Source organism: Crocuta crocuta, unplaced genomic scaffold (assembly GCF_008692635.1).
Source record: "Crocuta crocuta isolate KB4526 unplaced genomic scaffold, BGI_CrCroc_1.0 scaffold1013, whole genome shotgun sequence".
Lineage (NCBI taxonomy): Eukaryota > Metazoa > Chordata > Mammalia > Carnivora > Hyaenidae > Crocuta > Crocuta crocuta.
In genome coordinates this window covers 322,381-342,754 of record NW_027531297.1, presented here as the reverse complement: position 1 = coordinate 342,754, position 20,374 = coordinate 322,381, and the positions used below count along the sequence as shown (strand labels likewise).

At 48.4% G+C, this 20,374-nt stretch overlaps 1 protein-coding gene across 1 annotated transcript in view; it reads left to right on the top strand.

Annotated features, from left to right (window-relative positions):
* EHMT1 (euchromatic histone lysine methyltransferase 1) overlaps window positions 1-20,374 on the top strand; it is a 112,549-nt gene that overhangs the window by 12,534 nt on the left and 79,641 nt on the right. The window contains exon 2 of the mRNA XM_077771532.1: window positions 16,410-16,476. Within this exon, the coding sequence (XP_077627658.1) occupies window positions 16,452-16,476 (25 nt within the window). The 5' untranslated portion in view covers window positions 16,410-16,451. The remainder of the gene's footprint in view (window positions 1-16,409; window positions 16,477-20,374) is intronic.

Here is a 20,374-nt window from a genome sequence, read left to right as displayed (position 1 = left end):
AAATAGAAATGAAGCGCAGTTTACTAAAAATCCATGGGAAATTGCTGATTCTGTTGGAAGTGCGAAGTAGGCAGAACTGATGAGAAGGTTGACTGGACTGTGGAAGAATTTGGAAAAGGCATAAATGGGAATTGTGGGAAACAATAGACCCAATACTGGGCAAGGTACCAAAATATTGTCAGGGAAGGACTCCTTTATTGGAATTCATGTAGTATATTTATATATATTTTTGAGTATTTCCTTTACTTATTTATTTCTAATTTTTTATTTTAGAGAGCATGTGTACTAGCAGGGTAGAGGGGCAGAGGGAGAGAGAGTCTTAATCAGGCTCCACACTGACCGCGATGGACATAGGGCTCCATCCCACTCTGCTGGGATCATGACCGGAGCCGAAATCAAGAGTCAGGTGGTTTTTTCTAATCAATATTTTTTACTTTAGAAGGGAGTTCTTACGACAGTAAAAACTGAGAAAACATTAACAAAAATTTTTTAACGTTTTATTTATTTTTGAGTAACAGAACGTGAGTGGGGGAGGGGCAGAGGGAAAGGGTGACAGAGGATCCAAAGCAGGCTCCAGGCTCTGCACTGACAACAGCGAGCCTGATGTGGAGCCCAAACCCACGAACCGCACTGAGCCACCCAGGCACCCCAGATAACATGTTTTTGTATGTGTGTTTTGCGTCTGAGGAAGAGTCAGATGAGCTTGTACATTGATCTGATGTGTGCCCCTGCTGTGTGTATTAGCAGTGAATAATGCTTTGGGCTCCAGTTAAGTGAGGCCTGTGAGCACTGGGGGAGGGGCTGGCCTCGAAGCTGGTGATAAGGGAGTGGGCAGGGCCAGGGCCCCTTTCACAAGAGGGCATGGTATTAACAGACTCGTGGGGCCCCTTAAAACAAGTGAGAAGTCGGAGAGCTGGGGGTGTGTGACAGCCCTCCCTGAGATGGTCCGAGTAGTGGGGCCAGACCCACCCTTTTGGGATAAAAGGTCCTGTATCCTTTTGAGCGTGGCAGTGATGGAATATAGCTGCTGCCCTTGTAGGGCATGGCTGGAGAGAAGAGAGCAGTGAATGTGGTGACTGGTCACTGGGGCAGACAGGTTGCATGGGATCCGCTGGGGCTGGGGCCAGATTGAGACATGCTTGCGTTTGAGTAGTTGAATTTAGGGAGTGAGTGACAAGTTGGTGTGTGGCACATGGCAGATGCTAGAAATATCTTTATGACTTTACATTGAGCAGTAAAAGTGACCAGGATTTATTGTGTGTCGCCCACCGTTTTGAACATTCTGTAGCCTCCTAAGCCCTCTGTGCTGGGTTTTGGGTAGTTGTACGCATTTTGGTCAAGAGGAAAGTGAGGCAACGAGGTATCACGCCTGGTCAGTGGAGAGCTGAGCTTGCATCATGTGACAGTGTCAGACCTGCTGTGGACTGTATGTCGAGTCCCACAGGGGCGCAGATGTCATCTGTTGTTTAGAACTAGTTTTTCTTTAGGATTTTATGAAGGATTTAAATTTTCATCGTGTGCAAAGAAGACGACTTAGAATTCGTGATTATGGTCAAGATTTTGCCATGTGTTTCCTATCTTGTTCGTTTCTTCTCTACCTTTTCCTTTTTTGTTTTTTTTTTTTTGTTTTGTTGCTGAGGTATCTTTAAAAAAAAAATTTTTTTTTTAACATTTATTTATTTTTGAGAGACAGAGCCAGACAGAGCACGAATGGGGGAGAGGCAGAGAGAGGCGAGGACATAGACTCCAAAGCAGGCGCCAGGCTCTGAGCTGTCAGCACAGAGCCCAGCTCGGGGCTTGAATTCATGGACTGGGAGATCATGACCTGAGGTGGTCGGCCACCTAACCTACTGAGCCACCCAGGCGCCTCTGTTGCTGAGATATCTTAAAGCACAGCATAGGGGCCATGAAACTTCCACTTCTCAACTCAGAGGATGTATCTTTTAAAAATGCAGAAGACATCCTTACATAACTACAATGTTGTTTTCACATGTAACAAAATTTGAAGTAATTGCTTGATATCAACTTTTTTTTTTTAATTTTTAAAAATGTTGTATTTAAGGGCGTCTGGGTGGCTTAGTCGGTTAAGCGTCCGACTTTCGCTCAGGTCATGATCTCGCGGTTCGTGGATTCGAGCCCCGCGTCGGGCTCTGTGCTGACTGCCAGCTCAGAGCCTGGAGCCTGTTTCAGATTCTGTGTCTCCCTCTCTCTCTGGCCCTCCCCTGCGCGCGCTCTCTCTCTCTCTCTCTCTCTCTCTCTCTCTCCTAGAAATAAATAAAAGTATTTAAAAAAATGTTGTATTTATTTCTGAGAGAGAGAGAGAGAGACAGCATGAGCAGGGGAGGGTCAGAGAGAGGGAGATACAGTGCAGTGCTCGAACTCATGAACCAGGAGATCATGACCTGAGCTGAAGTCAGAGGCTTAACTGACTGAGCCACCCAGGCACCCCTCATCTGACTATTTTAAAACCACCCTCCGATTATGTCACAATGTCTTTTTATGGTTGGTTGGTTCAAATTAGTATCCTAATAGAATCCACGCTTTCCATTTGGTTGTTATGTTTGATATCTGGAAGTGTTCACCCTGCCAGTATCTTTTAACTTTTGCGATGAGGAAGCTATGTCAGTGGTCTTGCGGAATGTCCCATGTTGTGGATTTCTGTTACTAAATTTGTTAGAACAAATGTATTTATGAGTCACGTTACCCATTTTGTTTTTTATATTGATAATCTAAGGCATAACAGATGACATCATGTTGAGTGATTCCCCTTCCTGAAGGTTTTATATTATGAAAAATTTGGTTGAAACCGAGGAAGTAAGAGCTAGATCTTTGGAGTGGAACTGAATCACTCTAGTCTGGTAAGCTGACTCTCACTGTTGCGTCACTGAGGTATAAGTGGGTGTAGCTGGTGGACAGGCCTGCGTGGGGCACACAGCTGAGGGCTGTGTCCTCGTGGCCCCGTTGTCTCCCCTCTGTGCCTTTCTGCCAGTGAGGCGTCCTCATTTCTAATGGAGTCTGTGCATTCTCACTTTAATTTACTCTGTGTTAAATGAGGAGAGATGGAGTAGATGTTTAGTAGATTGTGAGTCTCCACGATGTCATGTTGAGTTATGTGTCCCATGAGCATCTAATGGCACCAGGCACACCCAGACCCACCACCGGTGAGCTGCTTAGCCAGGTAGAGAACCCCTGCCATTGCTGTGGAGGGTGGGACCCATCAGTGTGGGAACCAGGCCGAAGGTTCCCATGGGACGCAGGCATCACCTTTGCAGGTCTGGAAACTTGATTTTTGTCAGTAAACAAAATCGTGGTGATCACACCGTTCAAATTCATAAGAGGCTGATGTATAAATGAAAAAATCAGCATATTTGTGGTGGTAAGAAATACGCGTAGACCTCTTCACCGTGTGGAATGTCAGACTGAAAGTAAACATTGTGTGATCCCCATTCTCTGGTTTATGCCTTTGGAACAGACACCTGCTATAGCCCAGCATTTGGCTAGTTATATCTTGGGAGATTGTTCTGGTTGTAGCTGGCTTTTGTTTTTGCTTTCTTCCACAGACCAGAAAGGGTTCAGAGAGCATGCTTTAACTCATGGAAGCCCAGGCGGCTGTGGAGTCAGGATGCAGAGTGGGAGAGGCCCGTGCTTTCCCCACAGGCGTCCACAGCATCTGCTCTGTTTCTCAGTTTGCTGCGTCTTCTTTGGAAATCAAGTTCTACAGGGGTCCGACCTCTGTTCTTGGTCCCAGGCCCCAGACTATGTTTGCTGTGGCCTGGAAGGGACACAAAGGAGAAGGGCACAGTTTGAGTTGTCTGTTAATGCTTAGCACTCTGCCCTGAAACATAATGCTTCAAGACAACAGTGATCACTTGTTTTCCTTCATGGGGCCAGCAGTTCAGACAGGGTGGTTGGGGGGATGGCTTTTTTCTGGTCCATGAGCCTGGGGCCTCAGCTGGAAGCCTCAAGCACTGGGATGACATGTCATCTCAAGGCTGTTCACATGTACTTCTGGTGGTCTGTGCTTTTTATGTGGGCTGCTGGCTGGAATGCCCACAGGTGGCCACAGGTCTGGGGTCCTCAGGGCATGTGCCTGGGCAGAGCCATGCCAATGTCTGTGACCTGGCCTCACGCACCATGGAGCTCACTTTAGCCATGGTCTCAGGTCCAGGCTGTCACAAAAGCCCATCTTATTAAAGGTGAAGGAGCACACCCCACTTCTCTTGGAGGAACGTCAGCATCACCTTGTTAGAAGGGTGTGTAGAGTCGTGGGCCCCATGGTCTGACCATCTTTGGAAAGCTACAGTAGCCAAGGAAAACCTAGATCCAGGGAACAGCAGGCATGTAGCCCCTTTGGTTTTCTCCTTTGCAGAGAGGCCAATTAAGGGTTAAGTAGCAGATGGAAAGGGAGCCTGTTCTGATATATCACAGTCCCTTAAATGTAATTTCTGGGGCCACTTTGGATAGTAATTGTATTTTCCAAAATTAGGAACTAACTCCTTTTGCTGCCAAAGGGAAAAAACAAAAAGACAAAAGAGGGAAAAGGAAATCTATCAGATATTGAAAGGATTCATTCTTTTTCTCCCCACCCCTTTTGATAATTAGCTAGTGAAATTGGTATGTGGAAAATAGTTGAAAATTAGGGGGTGGGGAGATAGCGCTCTACATCTCACAAGTTTCCTGGACAGAAGACGCAGCCCGTCTTTGAGAACCCGTTTGGTGTTGACAGTGCTGTGCTGGCGCTGATGCAGTTCTCGAGGAGAAGACGCGGTCCCTGGTCCAGATCTTGGGCAGAGTCCTAAAGCAGAGAGGAACAAACGGCAGGTCAGAATTCGCATCTCTCAGAAGGTGGCTAGAGCCATGGCATCTCCATCCTTAGGGAGAGAAGACCCTCTTTGCCTGCCCTGCTTGTTGGATGTGGCGGATCGCCTCCAGCGGCTGAGTCAGGAAAGCCCGTGAGCCGTGATCAGTGTGCTATTTGTTGGAGGAGAAAGGCTTTTCTTTCCACGGCCTCCTAGCTGTGAAGTGTAAAAGCAAGGTCACCCGTGGAACCGGAGTCCAGCAAGCATGCACTTACTGTGAAGATACGTGTTTAGACAGGATTTCTCCTTCCTTTTTCTTAGTATTTTGCCATTGTTGGGTATCTTTACAGCTCCAGTAGATAATATGTGAGAGCTAGCATACACCCCAAAACACGAGGGTGGGGGTACTGTGAGGCTGCACTGGGGAGACGGTAGTTTCGTGGGAGGACGTGGACTTCCTTCCTCCTCCCCGCGTAGTGTGGGCACCTCTTTTACCAGGCCCCACTGTGGGTTGCCATGCTGGTCAGCTTCTCTCAAATTCTTTTTTGGAATGGCTTTGACTCATTTTAAACATAAGATTGTGTGTGTGTGTGTGTGTGTGTGTAGCAGTTAAAGAGTTAATCTTTTCAACATCTGTGCTTGAAATAGGAGTTCTGAATAAGGTGGATGCATGGATGCAGGGTGGTTTGAGCCCTGAGGAGGGAGAGAGCTTATCTGTGAGATGGTCGTGACCTTAGAAATGCCAGTGCTGCCAGGACAGGGGGAGCAGCTTTCAGGCCCAGAATCAGACCAGAGCACTGGCTCCACGCACACACAGCAGGGTCTGAGGTCTGTGTGCCAGGTTGGCTCGACGTTTATTTTCATATATGTATTGCTGACCTCCTGAGTTATGGAGCCGATTGTCAGAAAATGTTTGTCCACATGTGCTACTCCCTGCGGGCTTGGTCTGGCCTGGTCTTTTGTCCAGTGGACCCCCACACCGCTTTGGAGGTTAGAGTATTTAGAAGCAATTTTAAATTTCTGGTGACTTCAAGGGCTTTTCCTTGACTGTCATAAATGAGGATACTTTTTGTGTTCGATGCTTTTTCTTTTGAGACTAGAGTTTTCTCTTCACATCATTTGGGGAGTTGGAATGAACATGGGAAAAGATGCTCCTTTCCTTAAGAGTCTGTGTAGCAGCGTCTTTGTGGAGAACGCAACGTTACAATTGGACTTCACTCATTTAAGTCACCTGTGAGAACAGAGCTCTCTGGAAAAGTGAGCCAAAGAGTCCTGAGATAGAGGATTCTCTTTTTTTCCCTCTTAAGTTTTCCTTTCAGACTACTCTGCACTCCCAGCTCATTTGTTGTGGTTCTGCCTGAGTAGAGGCCGGCCAGGCTTCCGCCGTCCAGGGTCGGCCCCACCGCTGGCGGGTGGAGCCTCTGTGGGGCTGGCCCAGAGCTGTCATTGCTGTGGCTCCTGGCTTGTCTGTGTGCTGTGCACACCATTGCTCTGATCTGTTAGAGGTAACCGGCTACCGATGAGGTGGGCCAAGCCTGGGCTGGGGGCTGGGTCCTCGGCTACCCTTCTTGGTTCCCAGGCCGCCATGGAGCCGCGGAGGCTTTCCTTCCCACGAGCCAAAGGCCAGTCTGGATTTAGAGCTGACACAGTGTCGTGGTTCTTTCTGCCCTGTCATTAGACTTTAAATGGATAAAATTATTTAATTACTCTATGGGCTTGTCTTTGAATAATTTCAGTACAGATTATCCAAAAATTGGTCCAGCCCTTATTTGTCTTTGAATTTTAGGAACCTTCTAAGGGGTGATACCAGAATTTCTGTGATCTTTCCCCACCAGCCATTATTTATTTTATAAAAAGAAAAAAAAATCAGCAGTGTGGTAGAAACCCAATGGGACAGGCACCCGAGAAGTTGAGCCTTTCCACACCCTGGGAAACTGGGTTTGGACTCTCACCTACAGGGTAGGCCGCCTGACCTTGGGCACATCTCTAACCTTGTGCCCGAGACTCTGCCTGTGCAGGTAGGTGCTTTGCCTCACAGGTGGACCAGTGCAGGTGCTGATGAGGAGGCTCACTGCGGTGACAGTAAATAAAACACAAGTGATGGCTCATAATTTTGCATGGAAAAGTGACGAAGGCTCTACACAAAATCTTCACCTTCTTAATTTATACTGTATGCATAGCAGAAACTATCTTCTTAAAAACTATCTGAAATCAAATGTAGTAAAGTTGAAGTTAATTGTATTATGGTGAATTACGTTTGATGCAGCCGTTTCCTGTCCCCTCACAAAGGAGAAGTACTTCTTGTGGATGAAAAGGAGGGCTGACTGAGGGGCCAAGTGGGGAGACCCTGGTCTGCCCTGAGAGGAAAATGCATTTAATTTAAAGTGTCATGAAGGGTTTGCTTTTGTTTTATTTTCACATTATGTTATTTAAGTTGTAAATGATTATTATATGTTTATTTTATGGTTATATCACATAAAGCGATGGTACTATACAGACTCATAAGAGATTTGTTCTTTTTTTTTCATTTTTTTTATGTTTATTTTTGAAAGAGAGAGGGAGAGAGGGAGAAAGCATGAGCAGGGGAGGGTCAGAGAGAGAGGGAGACAGAGGATCTGAAGCAGGCCCCGTGCTGTTAGCTCAGAGCCCGACACGGGCTTTAAATTCATGAACTGTGAGATCGTGACCTAAGCCAAAGTCAGATGCTTAACTGACTGAGCCACCCAGGCACCCCAAGATTTTTTTCTTTTGGTCATGAAGAAAACCAAGCTGAAGCCTAGATTATGTCCACACATCTCCCAGTGCGGAGTAAAAATGGCAGCGCTGTCTTCTGTCCAGTACTGCATTTAAAAATGAAAAAAAAAGTGGCGCCTGGGTGGCTTACTTGGTTAAGTGTCCACCTCCTGATTTCAGCGCAGGTCATGATCTCACGGTTCATGAGATAGAGTCCTGAGTTGGGCTCTGCACTGGGCCTGGAGCCTGCTTGGGATTTCTCTCTCTCTCCTTCCCCCCCTCCCTCTTCTCTCTCTCTCTCTCTCTCAAAATAAATAAGTAAACAGTAAAAAAACAAAACAAAACAGTAGATACCGCATCTTCCCCTCCCCCATGCCATCTTTTGTTAACTTTAATTTTTTATGGTTTTATTTATTTATTAAAAAAATTCTTTTTGATGTTTATTTATTTTTGAGAGAGAGACACACACACAGAGTATGAGCCGGGAGGGTCAGAGAGAGAGGGAGACACAGAATCGGAAGCAGGCTCCAGGCTCTGAGCTGTCAGCACAGAGCCTGACACAGGGTTTGAACCCACAAGTTGTGAGGTCGTGACCCAAGCTGAAGTCAGACACTTAACTGACTGAGCCACCCATGTGCCCCTCGTTTTATTTATTTGAGAGAGAGAGAGAGAGGGCTCACACGTGCGTGTGTGCACAAGTGGGGGAGGGGTAGAGGGAGACTTAGAATCCAAAGCAGGCTCCAGACCCGAAACTGTCAGCACAGAGCCTGATGTAGGGCTTGAACTCATGAACCACGAGATCATGACCTGAGTCGAAGTGGGACACTTAACTGACTGAGCCACCCAGATGCCCCTCTTGTTACCTTTAAAAACAAACAGCTGTTTTTCTTGAGAAATACTCTGTAGTATTGTGTAGTTAGAATTGGTTGGTTGCCTGACTGTACTGTAGTTGCTTCTGGTTTTTGGGGAGTCGAGGCGTCTGGCTGCATAAAGCATGCTGTTCACGGTTTAAGATAGGCGTGAGTGCGTGCTGTAGGTCACACCCGTTCCCCTGTGCTGTGGGCGTCAGATAGATTGCTGGCGTGGAATTCAGTTAGGGTACCTGAAGGCCCTGGAGTAAGACTTCATAATGCCTTTGGGTTTTTTCTTTATTTTCCTCTGTGTTCTTTGTCTTACGAAGAAATTGTTTCATTAACAGTTCTTTTTCTGGGGCACCTGGGTGGCTCAGTCTTTAAGCATCTGACTTTGGCTCAGGTCATGATCTCATGGCTTGTGAGTTTGAATTCCACGTCCGGTGCACATGAGCCCCGCTACAGGCGAGCCCCCTTCTCTCTCTCTCTCTCTCTCCCTGCCCCTTGCTTACTTGTGCTGTCTCTTTCCTTCCCAAAAAAAGTAATTATTTTTCTTCTTAGGAATATGATTTCATGGGCGCCTGGGTGGCTCAGTAAGTTAAGCGTCAGACTTTGGCTCAGGTCATGATCTTACAGTTCGTGGATTCGAGCCCCACATCGGGCTCTGTGCTGACAGCTCAGAGCCTGGAGCTGCTTCAGATTCTGTGTCTCTCTCTCTCTCTGGCCCTCCCCTGCTCACGCTGTCTCTTTCTCTCTCTCAAAAATAAATAAACTAGAAAAAAAATTTAAAAAAGGGAATATGATTTCACAGGGCAGAAAAAATTGTCTTTTAAAAATGTCAACATTATGGGGCGCCTGGGTGGCTCAGTCCGTTAAGCGTCAACTTTAGCTCAGGTCATGATCTCACGGTTCACAAGTTTGAGCCCTCGTGTCGGGTTCTATGCTGACAGCTCAGAGTCTGGAGATGCTTCAGATTCTGTGTCTCCCTCTTTGCCCTCCCCGGCTTGCACTCTGTGTGTGTGTCTCTCTCTCAAAAATAAATAAACATTTTTTAAAAAAACACAATTTTTGTTTTTAATGTCAACATTGCCACTTCAGAATTATTGAACTCTGGAGGCCTTCTGTCTCGTGCTGACTCTCATAGATTCCACGCAGGGTTGCCAAATTCAGCATATAAAAAATACAGGCTGCCCAGTTACATTTGAAGTTCAGGTAAACTTCAGTAAAAGCTGTAAAGCTTACAGTAAAAAAATTGATTTGTCATATAGCTGAACTTCAAATATAAATGGACATCTGTAGCTGGAAGTACACTTGGCCTGGTTATGTCCAGCACGGGGCCAGGTTCTGCCTCACGCTCTGGAACACGTTTTCTCCCTAGATTTTTGTTTATATTGTAATCTACCAATTTGCGTTTAAGGACAAAAACTTCACAGACTAGACAATTTTCCTTTTTTCTCCATCCATAATAGTGCTTCAGTGTATCAGATGGAAATTCAAAAGGGCAGAATGTCATTTTCTAGAAGGTCACATCTAACTCTAGCACATAAAGTGCATGCAGAGTGGACTCCATTATTCTGTTCTGCCTTTTCCCAAAAAGTTTGCTCCGTTGCTGTGGTTTACTATTTTTTATGATCACATACTGGACAGACTTTGTACGGCGCCTCTCCCTCCTGCAGGGGTGCTTCAGCCTCTGGCGGTCACAGCTCTGCTCTAACTGGGAATTTATCGTAGGCCGTGAGGTTGAATGCGAGTCTGGGTCAGCGGGTGAGGGAACTGTTAGTGCCGCAGTTCTGGGCCCGCTTCCTGGCTCTGGTTCCACTGCAGGTCCCCAGGCAGCCTTGTTGAGGGGACGGGTGAGGGAGAGAAGAGCTTTCAGGGTGGGAATCCGTCCCCCAGGTCTCCTCTTCCTCCTCCTCCTCCGCACGGCCCTTTCCTTCCTCCTCTGCCCGGTGCCGCCGTCAGTGGTCACTCAGAGTAAGAAGCAGGGAGGATGCTTGGCTTCCAAAAGTAAGAGACCAGACAAGGCGGAGCTGTTGGTGTCTTGTTTTTGGCTCTCAGGCTTGGCCAGGCCCTGGCATGATGATTAGTGCTTGTCAGAAGGGTTCCTGGGTGCAGCCGAACAGACGCAGAACAGAATGGTGGATACTTCCTGGCGTTGTTGGAAGGTGTGTTAGGTAATATTCTTAAAACAGAGTTTTTTGGGGGGAAGAAGTCATGAAATTTAATTTCATGGCTGGGATATGTGGCCATGGGTGGTTTGTAAGCACATTCGTGAGTATTCTGGGGAGGCCTGTTCTGCCATGCCTGGCCCGGGAGCGCCGGGGGGTTTGGAGGCATTTGCAGCAGGCCTGTGATGTGGGGGCTTTGGTGTCCTTGATGTGTGGCTTGGCCTCAAGGCCAGTCGACAATCCTAAAAGCTGTTTAGGACCCCAGAAGGCTTTTGTTTATGTGAGTTCTATCTACTGGTATTGACCAAAAAATAAATTAAAACTGAAGCTTTAAAAAAAAGTTATTTACTTAAAAATAACAAAAGTAAATGTGTAAGCTGTTGTTTATGTGTTACAGTAAATAATTTCTGTGAAAAATAACTAATTCTCTAAAACAAAACCTCTGAAGAGTGGTATTGCTTTACAGGTTGGTGTATCTCTTCCTTGCCTGGCTTCTGACTGCAGGGATGTGTCGTTTGGTTGCAGTATGTGAGGAAGATCTGGCCCCGTGTAGACACGTGTATTTTGAGCCTTTTAGATGATTCCAGATGTGTTTCTGACTGTAGTGTGTCGGAACCCGACAGGACGAAGCAGAATGCTGATGGCCTTCCTTCCCTGTAAGGTTTAAGCCCATGGTCGGCCTCACATCTTAGTGCACCTTCCTGCTATGTGTGGTTTTAAAGATTAGGTACTGCTTGGGGTGCCTGGGTGGCTCAATTGGTTAAGCGTCTGACTTCGGCACACTTCATGATCTCACAGCTCATGAGTTCAAGCCCCACATCGGGCTCTGTGCTGACAGCTCAGAGCCTGGAACCTTCTTCGGATTATCTCCCTCTCTCTCTGCCCCTCCCCCACTCGCATTCTGTCTCAAAAATAAACATTTACAATAATTTAAGAAAATAAAGATTAGGAAAAAAAAAGAAAATAAAGATTAGGTATTGCTCATCTGGGAAACACTGGCTCACTAAATTATGGAGATCTTTTAAACGTTGGGACATTTCGTTATCCAAGATCAAAATCATATTCTCTTATTAACATCTTGTCTGTTATCAAAAGTCTTTCAAGTGTCAGACAGCTGTCAAGCTCATGGGGGCAGATATACATTTACCCAAAATTCTAATTTCCTTTTTTAAAATTTTTTTCATGTTTTAATTTATTATTGAGAGACAGAGCATGAACATGGGAGGGGCAGAGAGGGGGGGAGCCAGAATCTGAAGGAGGGTCCAGGCTCTGAGCTGTCAGCACAGAGCCTGATGCAGGGCTTGAACCTATAGACTATGAGATCATGACCTGAGCTGAAGTTGGATGTTTAACCGACTGAGCCATCCAGGCGTCCCCAAAATTCTAATTTCCAGTCAGAAGCTAGAATTTTAACGTTGGCACCACATGCTGTTGTTTTTCTTTGAGGTTGCAGGCTCACTGTATTTGTTTTAAGAAAATATTTGGCCTGTACCCACATGTGGGTAGCCATAGATCTTGCCAGTTCTCCCAAATGCAGATGCCCAGTGAGTGACACTCAGCCCAGCCCCTACCCCTGGCTTTTCCTGAGAGACCAGCAGACCTGGTTTGCTGCTGGCTTACCTCTCGTCTGCCGCCATCGTGAGAAGGCCTATGGGGAGGCTGCTGATTGCACCACTCCACCAAGGGCGTGCTTAGGTGAAGTTGGCTTTTCTGCCCTGAGTGCGTAGCGTTGATGAATTCAGTCACTTAGATGTTTAATTTGGTCAGAAAAAGACAGGTATTAGATGTTTTCTCTCATCTGTGGAATTTGAGAAACTTAACAGAAGACCATAGGGAAAGGGAAGGAGAAATACATTGCAAACAGAGAGGGAGGCAAACCATAAGAGACTTTTAAATACAGAGAACAAACTGAGGGTTGATGGGGGTGGGGCAGAGAAAATGGGAGATGGGCCTTGAGGAGGGCACTTGTTTCGATGAGCACTGGGTGTTGTATGTGAGCGATGAACCACGGGAATCTACTAAAGCCAAGACTACACTGTATACACTGTATGTTAGCTAACTTGACAATAAATTTTTTTTTAATGTTTTATTTTTTGAGAGAGACAGCGTGAGCAGCAGAGGGTCAGAGAGAGAGGGAGACACAGAATCTGAAGCAGGCTCCAGGCTCTGAGCTGTCAGCACAGAGCCTGACGCGGGGCTCAAACCCACGAACCGTGAGATCATGACCTGAGCCGAAGTCGGACGCTTAACTGACTGAGCCACCCAGGTGCCCCAACAATAATTTATTAAATTATTGTTATTAAGTTATTAAATTATTATTAAATTAAATTATTAAATAAGTAAATAAAAATAATAAAAGGAGTTTAATTTGTTTACATTAACCATTTTGGCTCTTGCACAGTGAAACAGGCAGGTGAGGTCCTAGTATTATAATGAAACTAGCTTTGACCTCTTGGACCCCTAGAACGGTCTCAGGACCCTAGAGTACTCCTGTTTGAGAGTGGGTTGTGGGTGTAAGCCAGAGGTGGGTGGTTGGGATGTAGCCGTGATGGCCTGGGAGGGGGGGTAAGGCCTGAGCATCTGGGCCCCATGGAGGAGGTCAGGGGGCCGGGGTTAGATGCCATGGCCCCCTGCCCGCCTTGCTGAGATGCGTGGCCAAGACCTGACCCTCGGAGGGATGTCAAGTGCTGCTGGTAAGCTTAGAGGGGGCAGGAGAGTTTTCCTGCCCCCACGTGCAGCGGTCAAGGGCTCCATGGGGAGTCCAGGAGGCCTTCCTCGGGCTCTGCTTCTGTTGCCACATCTTATTTCTTCAGACTCTGTAAACTCAGATTATTTGTCAACTCCCCTTCCTCCCTCCCTTCCTTCCCTCCTTCCCTCCTTCCCTCCTTCCCTCCTTCCCTCCATCCTTCCTTCCTGAGAGAGGAAAAGAACACAGGAGTAGGGGAGGGGCAGAGGGAGAGAGAGAAGATCTCAAACAGACTCTACACCCAGTGCACAACTGTAGCACCCAACTTGTAGCTCGACCCCACAACTGTGGGATCATGACCTGATCTGACCTGTGCCAGCCAGCCCCGTGAAGCCATCTCACTGGTGGCTCCTCGGCGATGCCAGGTCTGTGTCTGCCCCGCACCCGGGGCATGTTGTGCTAGCCCCAGTGTAGCCACAAAAGGCTTAGCCCACAGAGAGGCTTCTGCTCAGCTGGTGGGAAATCTCGTGGCCAGAGATACGACTGTGGACAACAGTGTGATGTGGTGCCTCATGCTCTAGGAGTCTGAGAGTCTAGAACTTTCCTTGCCCTCACCTGGAATTGGTTTTTTCTCTTCTGGAGCCTCAGTTCTCTTGGTTGGGTGTGGTAGAGAGGAACCACGATGCTGTGCTTAGTGTGCATGTCGCTGCCGAGGTGTCTTTGCTTTGGGGTCGTGCAGTGTCCGGAGCGTCAGCTGGGCGTGCAGCTGCGAGCTGCTTTCCTCTCCACTGTGCTCTAAAGCCAGTGTCCTCCCCTCATCCTGCCGTGAGACTCCGGCCGTTCTCAGGGCCCCCAGCCCCAGGCGGCCCGCAGGCAGGCTTGCAGTTCTGTTTGGTTCTGCTGTTGCCAGTACAGGACTTTGTCACTGGTTTGGGCTACGTGTTCCATCCTCACCTCTCTCCTGGTTTGGTGTTGATTTTGTGGATCGCTGGCTTCTGTGAGAAGGTGATGAAAGCCATGCTCCCTCTTGTTAGCACACGTGAGTTCAGTCCACAGAGAGCATCTGAATTTAGATTTTTTGTTCTTCCTGCTTTAATCGTGGGCTGAGCTCATCATTGGGCTCAGTCCTTGGGCGTTTGGACTTCCAGATGTGCACATTGGCCGTGCCCTGCTCTGTCCTCACCAGTGAGGGGTTAGAGTGGTTACCACTCAGCCTCCTTTATTTATGCAGCAGACACTGGCTGTGCATCTAGGCCGTTCCAGAGAATTCACACAGGCGTATAGCTGTGTGGAAAGCAGACGTGGAAGTGGACCCAGCGGCCTTTCTAACTTGGTCCTCTTAGAAAGGCGCCAGTAGTTCTGTGGCTGCATGCTCATTGGCTCCTTCTGCACGCCAGGCTTTGCCGGCATGTCGGGATGTGTCAGAGAGCAGGACAGGCCCCTCCTGTGGAACCCAGAGTGCGTGCTGCTGGGCAGACAGGCTGGGTGGTGTGTCTGGTGGTGGTGAGTGCCAGGGGGCATCGAGGCAGGGTCCGGGGGAGGCTTTCTGATAAGGTGGAGATTGGCCAGTCAAGAGGCTGCAGGGTCCAGGGGCAGGAAGCTGGGGTCAAGAGTGTGGAACGGGGATCAGAGGCTGGGCCCTGCGACTTTGCTGCCCATGATGAACATCTGTTTCTCCTTAGTGAGCTGGGAAGACCCTGGGGTTCCAAGAGGCATCCATCCAGGTTTGATCCCTGCAGGGAAATATTCTCCACCTTCTGGGACAAAGTCCGAGCCCCTGGATTTTTCCTTGGTGCCTGGCACTGAATTCTGGCTTCCTGTGGCAGGAGTGGTTAAGAGGAATTACAGAAGGTGGTCCACTGCTTAGACTCTGAAAACCAGTGGGGCCACGTGCGGTGCTCAAGGAAAGGTGGGAGAGTGGCATGCTCAAGCCCTCTCTCGTCCTGTCTACCTGGGAGATGAAGTCAGCTCTGTTCAGGGACTGCGGGGGGGAACATTGTGGAAGCACCGAGGAAGAAGGGGCGTCATGGGGCGGGAGGCTGCTGTGCGTACTTGAAGCGGGTTGGTGGTCCAGGGTGACAGGGAGGGACGCTGCCACCGCTCTTAGGAGCTACGCCCGGCATCCAGGGGAGTCAGCAGGGAGCCCAAGGTTCTGAGAATGTTCTGAGAATGTTTTGTGGTGTCTTTTAGAGAACGTGTTCCAGAAGTTAGACATGCATTCTGGGGGTTGTACCCTCAGCTTCGGAAAGTCACAAGTAGGGGGGCTGGAGGGCCTGCATCTGCCCCTTCTGCTTCTCTGTGGACCTGTGGCGGCAGCGGCTGCTGCACCTGCAGGGGCCGCACCAGGACTGTTTTGTGTCCAGCCAGACTCTCACCCGCCCAAAGGCAAGAATTAAAAAAAGAAAAAAAAATTCCAAGAGATGTTGTGCAATTCATGCCTCCACATAGTAGAGCACATGGGGTTTTTTGTTTTGTTTTGTTTTTCCAAATAGTTTATTGTCAAGTTGGTTTCCATATAACACCCAGTGCTCATCCCCACAAGTGCCCTCCTCCATGCCCATCATCCCCTTCCCCCCCATCTGCCCTCAGTTTGTTCTCAGCATTCAAGAGTCTCTCATGGTTTGCCTCCCTCCCTCTCCCCCACTGTTTCCCCCCTTCTCCTCCCCCACGGTCCTCCGTTAAGTTCCTCCTAATCCTCCTATACGTGCAAATGTGATATTTGTCCTTCTCTACCTGCACATGTTTAATGATTCATATTATATTGAATTTTCTTGATTTATCCATTTCTGTAATTTTTTGTAGATTCGTGTTCATTTGAAATACTTAGTTAAATTATTAGCAGAGTGCACTTTGATATGATTTGTAACATTCCAGTAACAGTCAAAACTTTTGAGATTTCTAATTATGTGACACGTGAACACATTCTTATTATTAAGAAACTGTCTCAGAAAATGCAGGTAAAGTAGAAGTTCCTTTGGGCTATCTTCGAAGTGTCCTTCCTCCTCCTGGAGGTGACTGGTATCTCCTGGCTTGAATACATCCTAACTGTGCAGTCATCTGACCGTGAGTTTCTATCAGGATCCAGATATCGTGTCCGTCCAGAGGAGTCATGTTGGCGATTTGCTTAGTCTGCCTGTGGGTGAATCCAGGCTGATGGCTGTTTCTTCTTTAGCAGGCAGTTCCGGCCAAGGGGGAGACGAAGCAGGATTGCTGCATGAAAACAGAGCTGCTGAGGGAAGGTAAGGGCGCAGTTTGCTCCTTCGGGAGAAGCAGCCAGAAGACCCGTCACTCTGGCGCCTCCTCACCCGTCCCCGGCTCCCAACTTCTGTGCTTTTACTTGGGTTATGGTGTGGCTTCCCATCCCCCATCCCAGGTGGACACAGGGGCACACACACAAGATCTGCAGGAAAGGGAGCCTTGGCCCAAGAGCGGAAATCAAACACTGGGAGATGCTTGTCTTCAAGCGCACCCAGAAAGTTGAAAGTGAGAAGGGCCGTGGGCATGTTCATGGCAGCTTTACTTCTAGCGCTCCGAGCGGAAGTGCCCAGGTGCCCACGTCCTGGTTACGGCCTGCGGCGTGCACGCAGCGGGCGGTGCTCAGCACCTCAGAGGAGGGAGCGCCCTTGTTCTCACAGCAGCCCAGATGGTACTCGGTGTGTTTTGCTAAGTGAAGGCAGCCGAACCCACAGGCAATGTGCCTGTGACTCCATTTGTGTGACATTCAGGACAAGGTAAAACTGGAGGCTTGGAAAACAGCAGATTTGCCAGGAGGAGCAGGGAGGCTACAGAAGGGGCGTTTGCAGAGCAGACCCTGTGAGGAGCCGTGGTGCGAGGCACTCCGCTCTGTTGGTTAGGACTGTGGAACAGACTGTGACAAGTGAGTCTGGCTGTCACACATGAGCCACATGGAGGTGCTGAAAAGTTCACTCTGGAGAGCCGCTGTGAGGCTGTGGCCCGAGAACAGTGCCGACACTGGATGTCGCTCTGCTGTGTCTGTCAGGGGAGACGGGCGAGCCGCCCTGGACCGCCTGCCACGTGGGCACTGGGGCTGAGCAACGTGTCACGCCGTCATCCCAGCATCCTTGAAAGGTTAGTGCAGGAGGAACCTGCCCACGGTCATCACTGTCCCCCCTCATTGACGCTGGTGGCTGCTGCAGGCACTCCTGGTGTTCTGGCCGCATGCCAGCCAGTGTGGTGTGGTTCTGTCTCTCTTCTGAAGAGGGGGAGCTGAGGTGGGGTGCGCTGCTGGGTCAAGGTCACCCAGGCCACCAGACTGGCAGCTAGACCTCTCCCCTGAGAATGCAGAGACAGTGGTGTGCAGACGGTGTGTGGGAGGTGCCGATGGTGGTTGGCGAGACTGCCGTTGTGTGCACAGCAGGAGAGACGAGCGGAGAGCAGGGGCCTGTCTTACCAGGGCCCGCAGGTCGGCCCGCAGCGTCCCCGCACCGACCTGTGTGTCTTGGTGGGTGTGCCTCTGAGTGCCCCGGATGCAGCCTCGCAGGGCATCCTGGTGGCGGTGGGATGGCCTGCTGAGGACCACCTTGCCGCCCACGCTGGTGGCTGCTCTTCCGTGCCCTTCCTGAACTGCGGCGCGGGTACCCAGCATGCATTGCTGCAGCCCCTGTCTGCTTCTCAGGCAGTCCAGGAGCTCCTGTGACACCTTTCCACATCCACACAGTCCCCTCACGCGAGCACTATGCACACGGCCAAAGGCCGCCGCGGCTGAGCGTGGAATGTGGGCGTTCTGGTGGCCAGGCCGCAGGGCAGGGCTGTCTTTCTCTGCGTGACATGCCGTGCTAACACACCTTTGTAACTGAACTGCTTCCGTTGCCAGCAGAGGTCCGGGGGCTCCTGGGAGCACAGCAGGTCGGGAGGCTGGGCAGCGCCTGCTTCGCCGCCTCTGACTATTTCCAGACCCCACTCCCTCCGCAGTGAGAACCCTGCTCTCTGCGGGGGAGGGGGCAGCTCAGGTCTGACCCAGGCAAGCACCTGCCTGGTTGAGTAAGAGCTGTGGTCCTGCCCTGTGTCCTGCCCTCACTTTGGACCTTTGGGGACCTCATGCAGGTGGGATCTCTTAAGGCCTGCTTCCTGGTGCTGTCCTCCCCCACACTCCTTGAAGTGTCTTCTTCCATGGTCACCCATGGTCTCAGACTCTTCTTTTTCCCTCCCAGGCTTCCCTCCTGGGGCCTTTTCTGATTGAAGTTGTGGATAAATAATGCCAGGTGCCATTTTCCTCTCTCACACTGCCCCTGAGCCAAGGTCTTGACTTTCCCTTTTGAGGAATCGTTAGACTAATTTCCACAGCAGAGGTACATTTTACATTCGCACCAGCAGTGTGGGAAGGGGCCAGTTCTCCCACTTCCTGCCAGCACTTGTTACTGGCTGTGATTTGATTATAGCCATCTGAGTGGGTACAAAGTAATGTCTCATTGTGGTTTTGATGTGTGTTTTCCAGATGATTAGTGATGCTGAGCATCTTTTCATGTGCGTATTGGCCCTTCGTATGTTTTCAGAGGAGTATCAATTTTAGATCCTGAGCCTGTTTTTTAAATCAGTTATTGATTTTTATTGTTGAATTGTCAGAGTTTTATATATTATAGATACTAGTTTCTTAGCAGATATATGGTTTGCACATATTTTCTCCCATTCTTTGGCTTGTCTTTTCACTTTTTTTGATGGTATCCTTTGAAGCACAGACATTTTTCATTTTGATGAAGTCCAGTTTATCTGTTTTTTTTTTGTTTGTTTGTTTGTTTTTGGCTGCTTTTGTTTTCAGTGTAACATCTAAAAAACCATTGCTTAATAGAAGGTCACGAAGATTTATGCATGTGTTTTCTTCTAAGAGCTCTATAGTTTTATCTCTTAGAGATAACTGTAGGATAGTTATCAACTATAGTCTTATAGTTGACCCATTTTGAGTTAATTTTTGTACATGGAATGACACAGGGGTCCAGCTTCCTTCTTTTCTGAGTGGATACCCAGTGTCCCAGCACCATCTGTTGAAAGGACTGTTCTTTCCCCGCTGAATTGTCCTTGCACTCTTGTTGAAAATCAGTTGTGGATGGATGGCTGTGGTGCGGGCGCCTCTTGTTCTCCCTTAGACGCTGTTCGGTGCTAGAGTAGCTGTGGGAATGCCCCTTCCTTCTGCTTCTACCATCACTGTCATGTCTGGGTGTTTGTGGTTTTGGTTTTTAAGCTTTTATTTTTAAGTAATGTCTCCACCCGGTATGAGGCTTAAACCCACATATCTGAGGATCCAGAGTCACAGACTCCACTGACTGAGCCAGCCAGGCACCCCTGTCTGGGTGTTTCATTGACGGACTTTTCTCTTCATTGTGGATTCTCTTTTTTTCTCACAGGTCTTGTGATTTTGGTTAGATATTTTGAATAATATTGTTGTGGCTTGAACAGGATGTTATGGTTGGTTACCTCCCCCCTCCCCGTTCCCTAATAGATTGTTGGGCTTTTAAAGGGTACTGGATTAATTAATTCACAGACAAATTTGGCCTCTCACTGACCTGTTTGTAAGCATTTTTAGCACTGAAATGGAGTAACCTTCAGCTAATGGTTGGTTTGTTGCTCTTGTGTAAGAAATGTTTCTTAGGTAGCAGGTGTAGCTCAGTTCTGCCAGTAAGGTACTAGCCGTTCGGGGTCTCTGCTGAATGCCCGTCACTGAGAATTCTTGTCTTCACTGGGTCAGAGCGCAGCTCCTTGACTCACATGTGAGACTCAGTATTGAGTCTTCTAATTCATGGACAAGCCATTTTATATCTCCATTTATTTCACTTTTCTTAAAAAATTTTCTTAGCCACACGCTATTTTCAGCATACAAGTCTTGTCGTGATTATTTTGTATTTGCTTATGCTGTTGCAAACGGTGTGTTTAAAATTTTATTTTCCAGTTTTTCATTGCACTTTATCTTTCAGTAAAAACTGAAATTTGCTTTGAGGTAATTGAGGTCCACATACAGTTAATACGTGCCCTATGTACCCTTTTCCCCATTTCCCCCAGCGGTGACATTTGGAATGACTGGAATGATAGCACGGCCAGGATATTGACACTGATACAGTCCGTGTCTTACTCGGGTGGGTGTGCTTTTATCCCTGGTTTGTCATCACAGTGTAGGCTTGTGTGCCC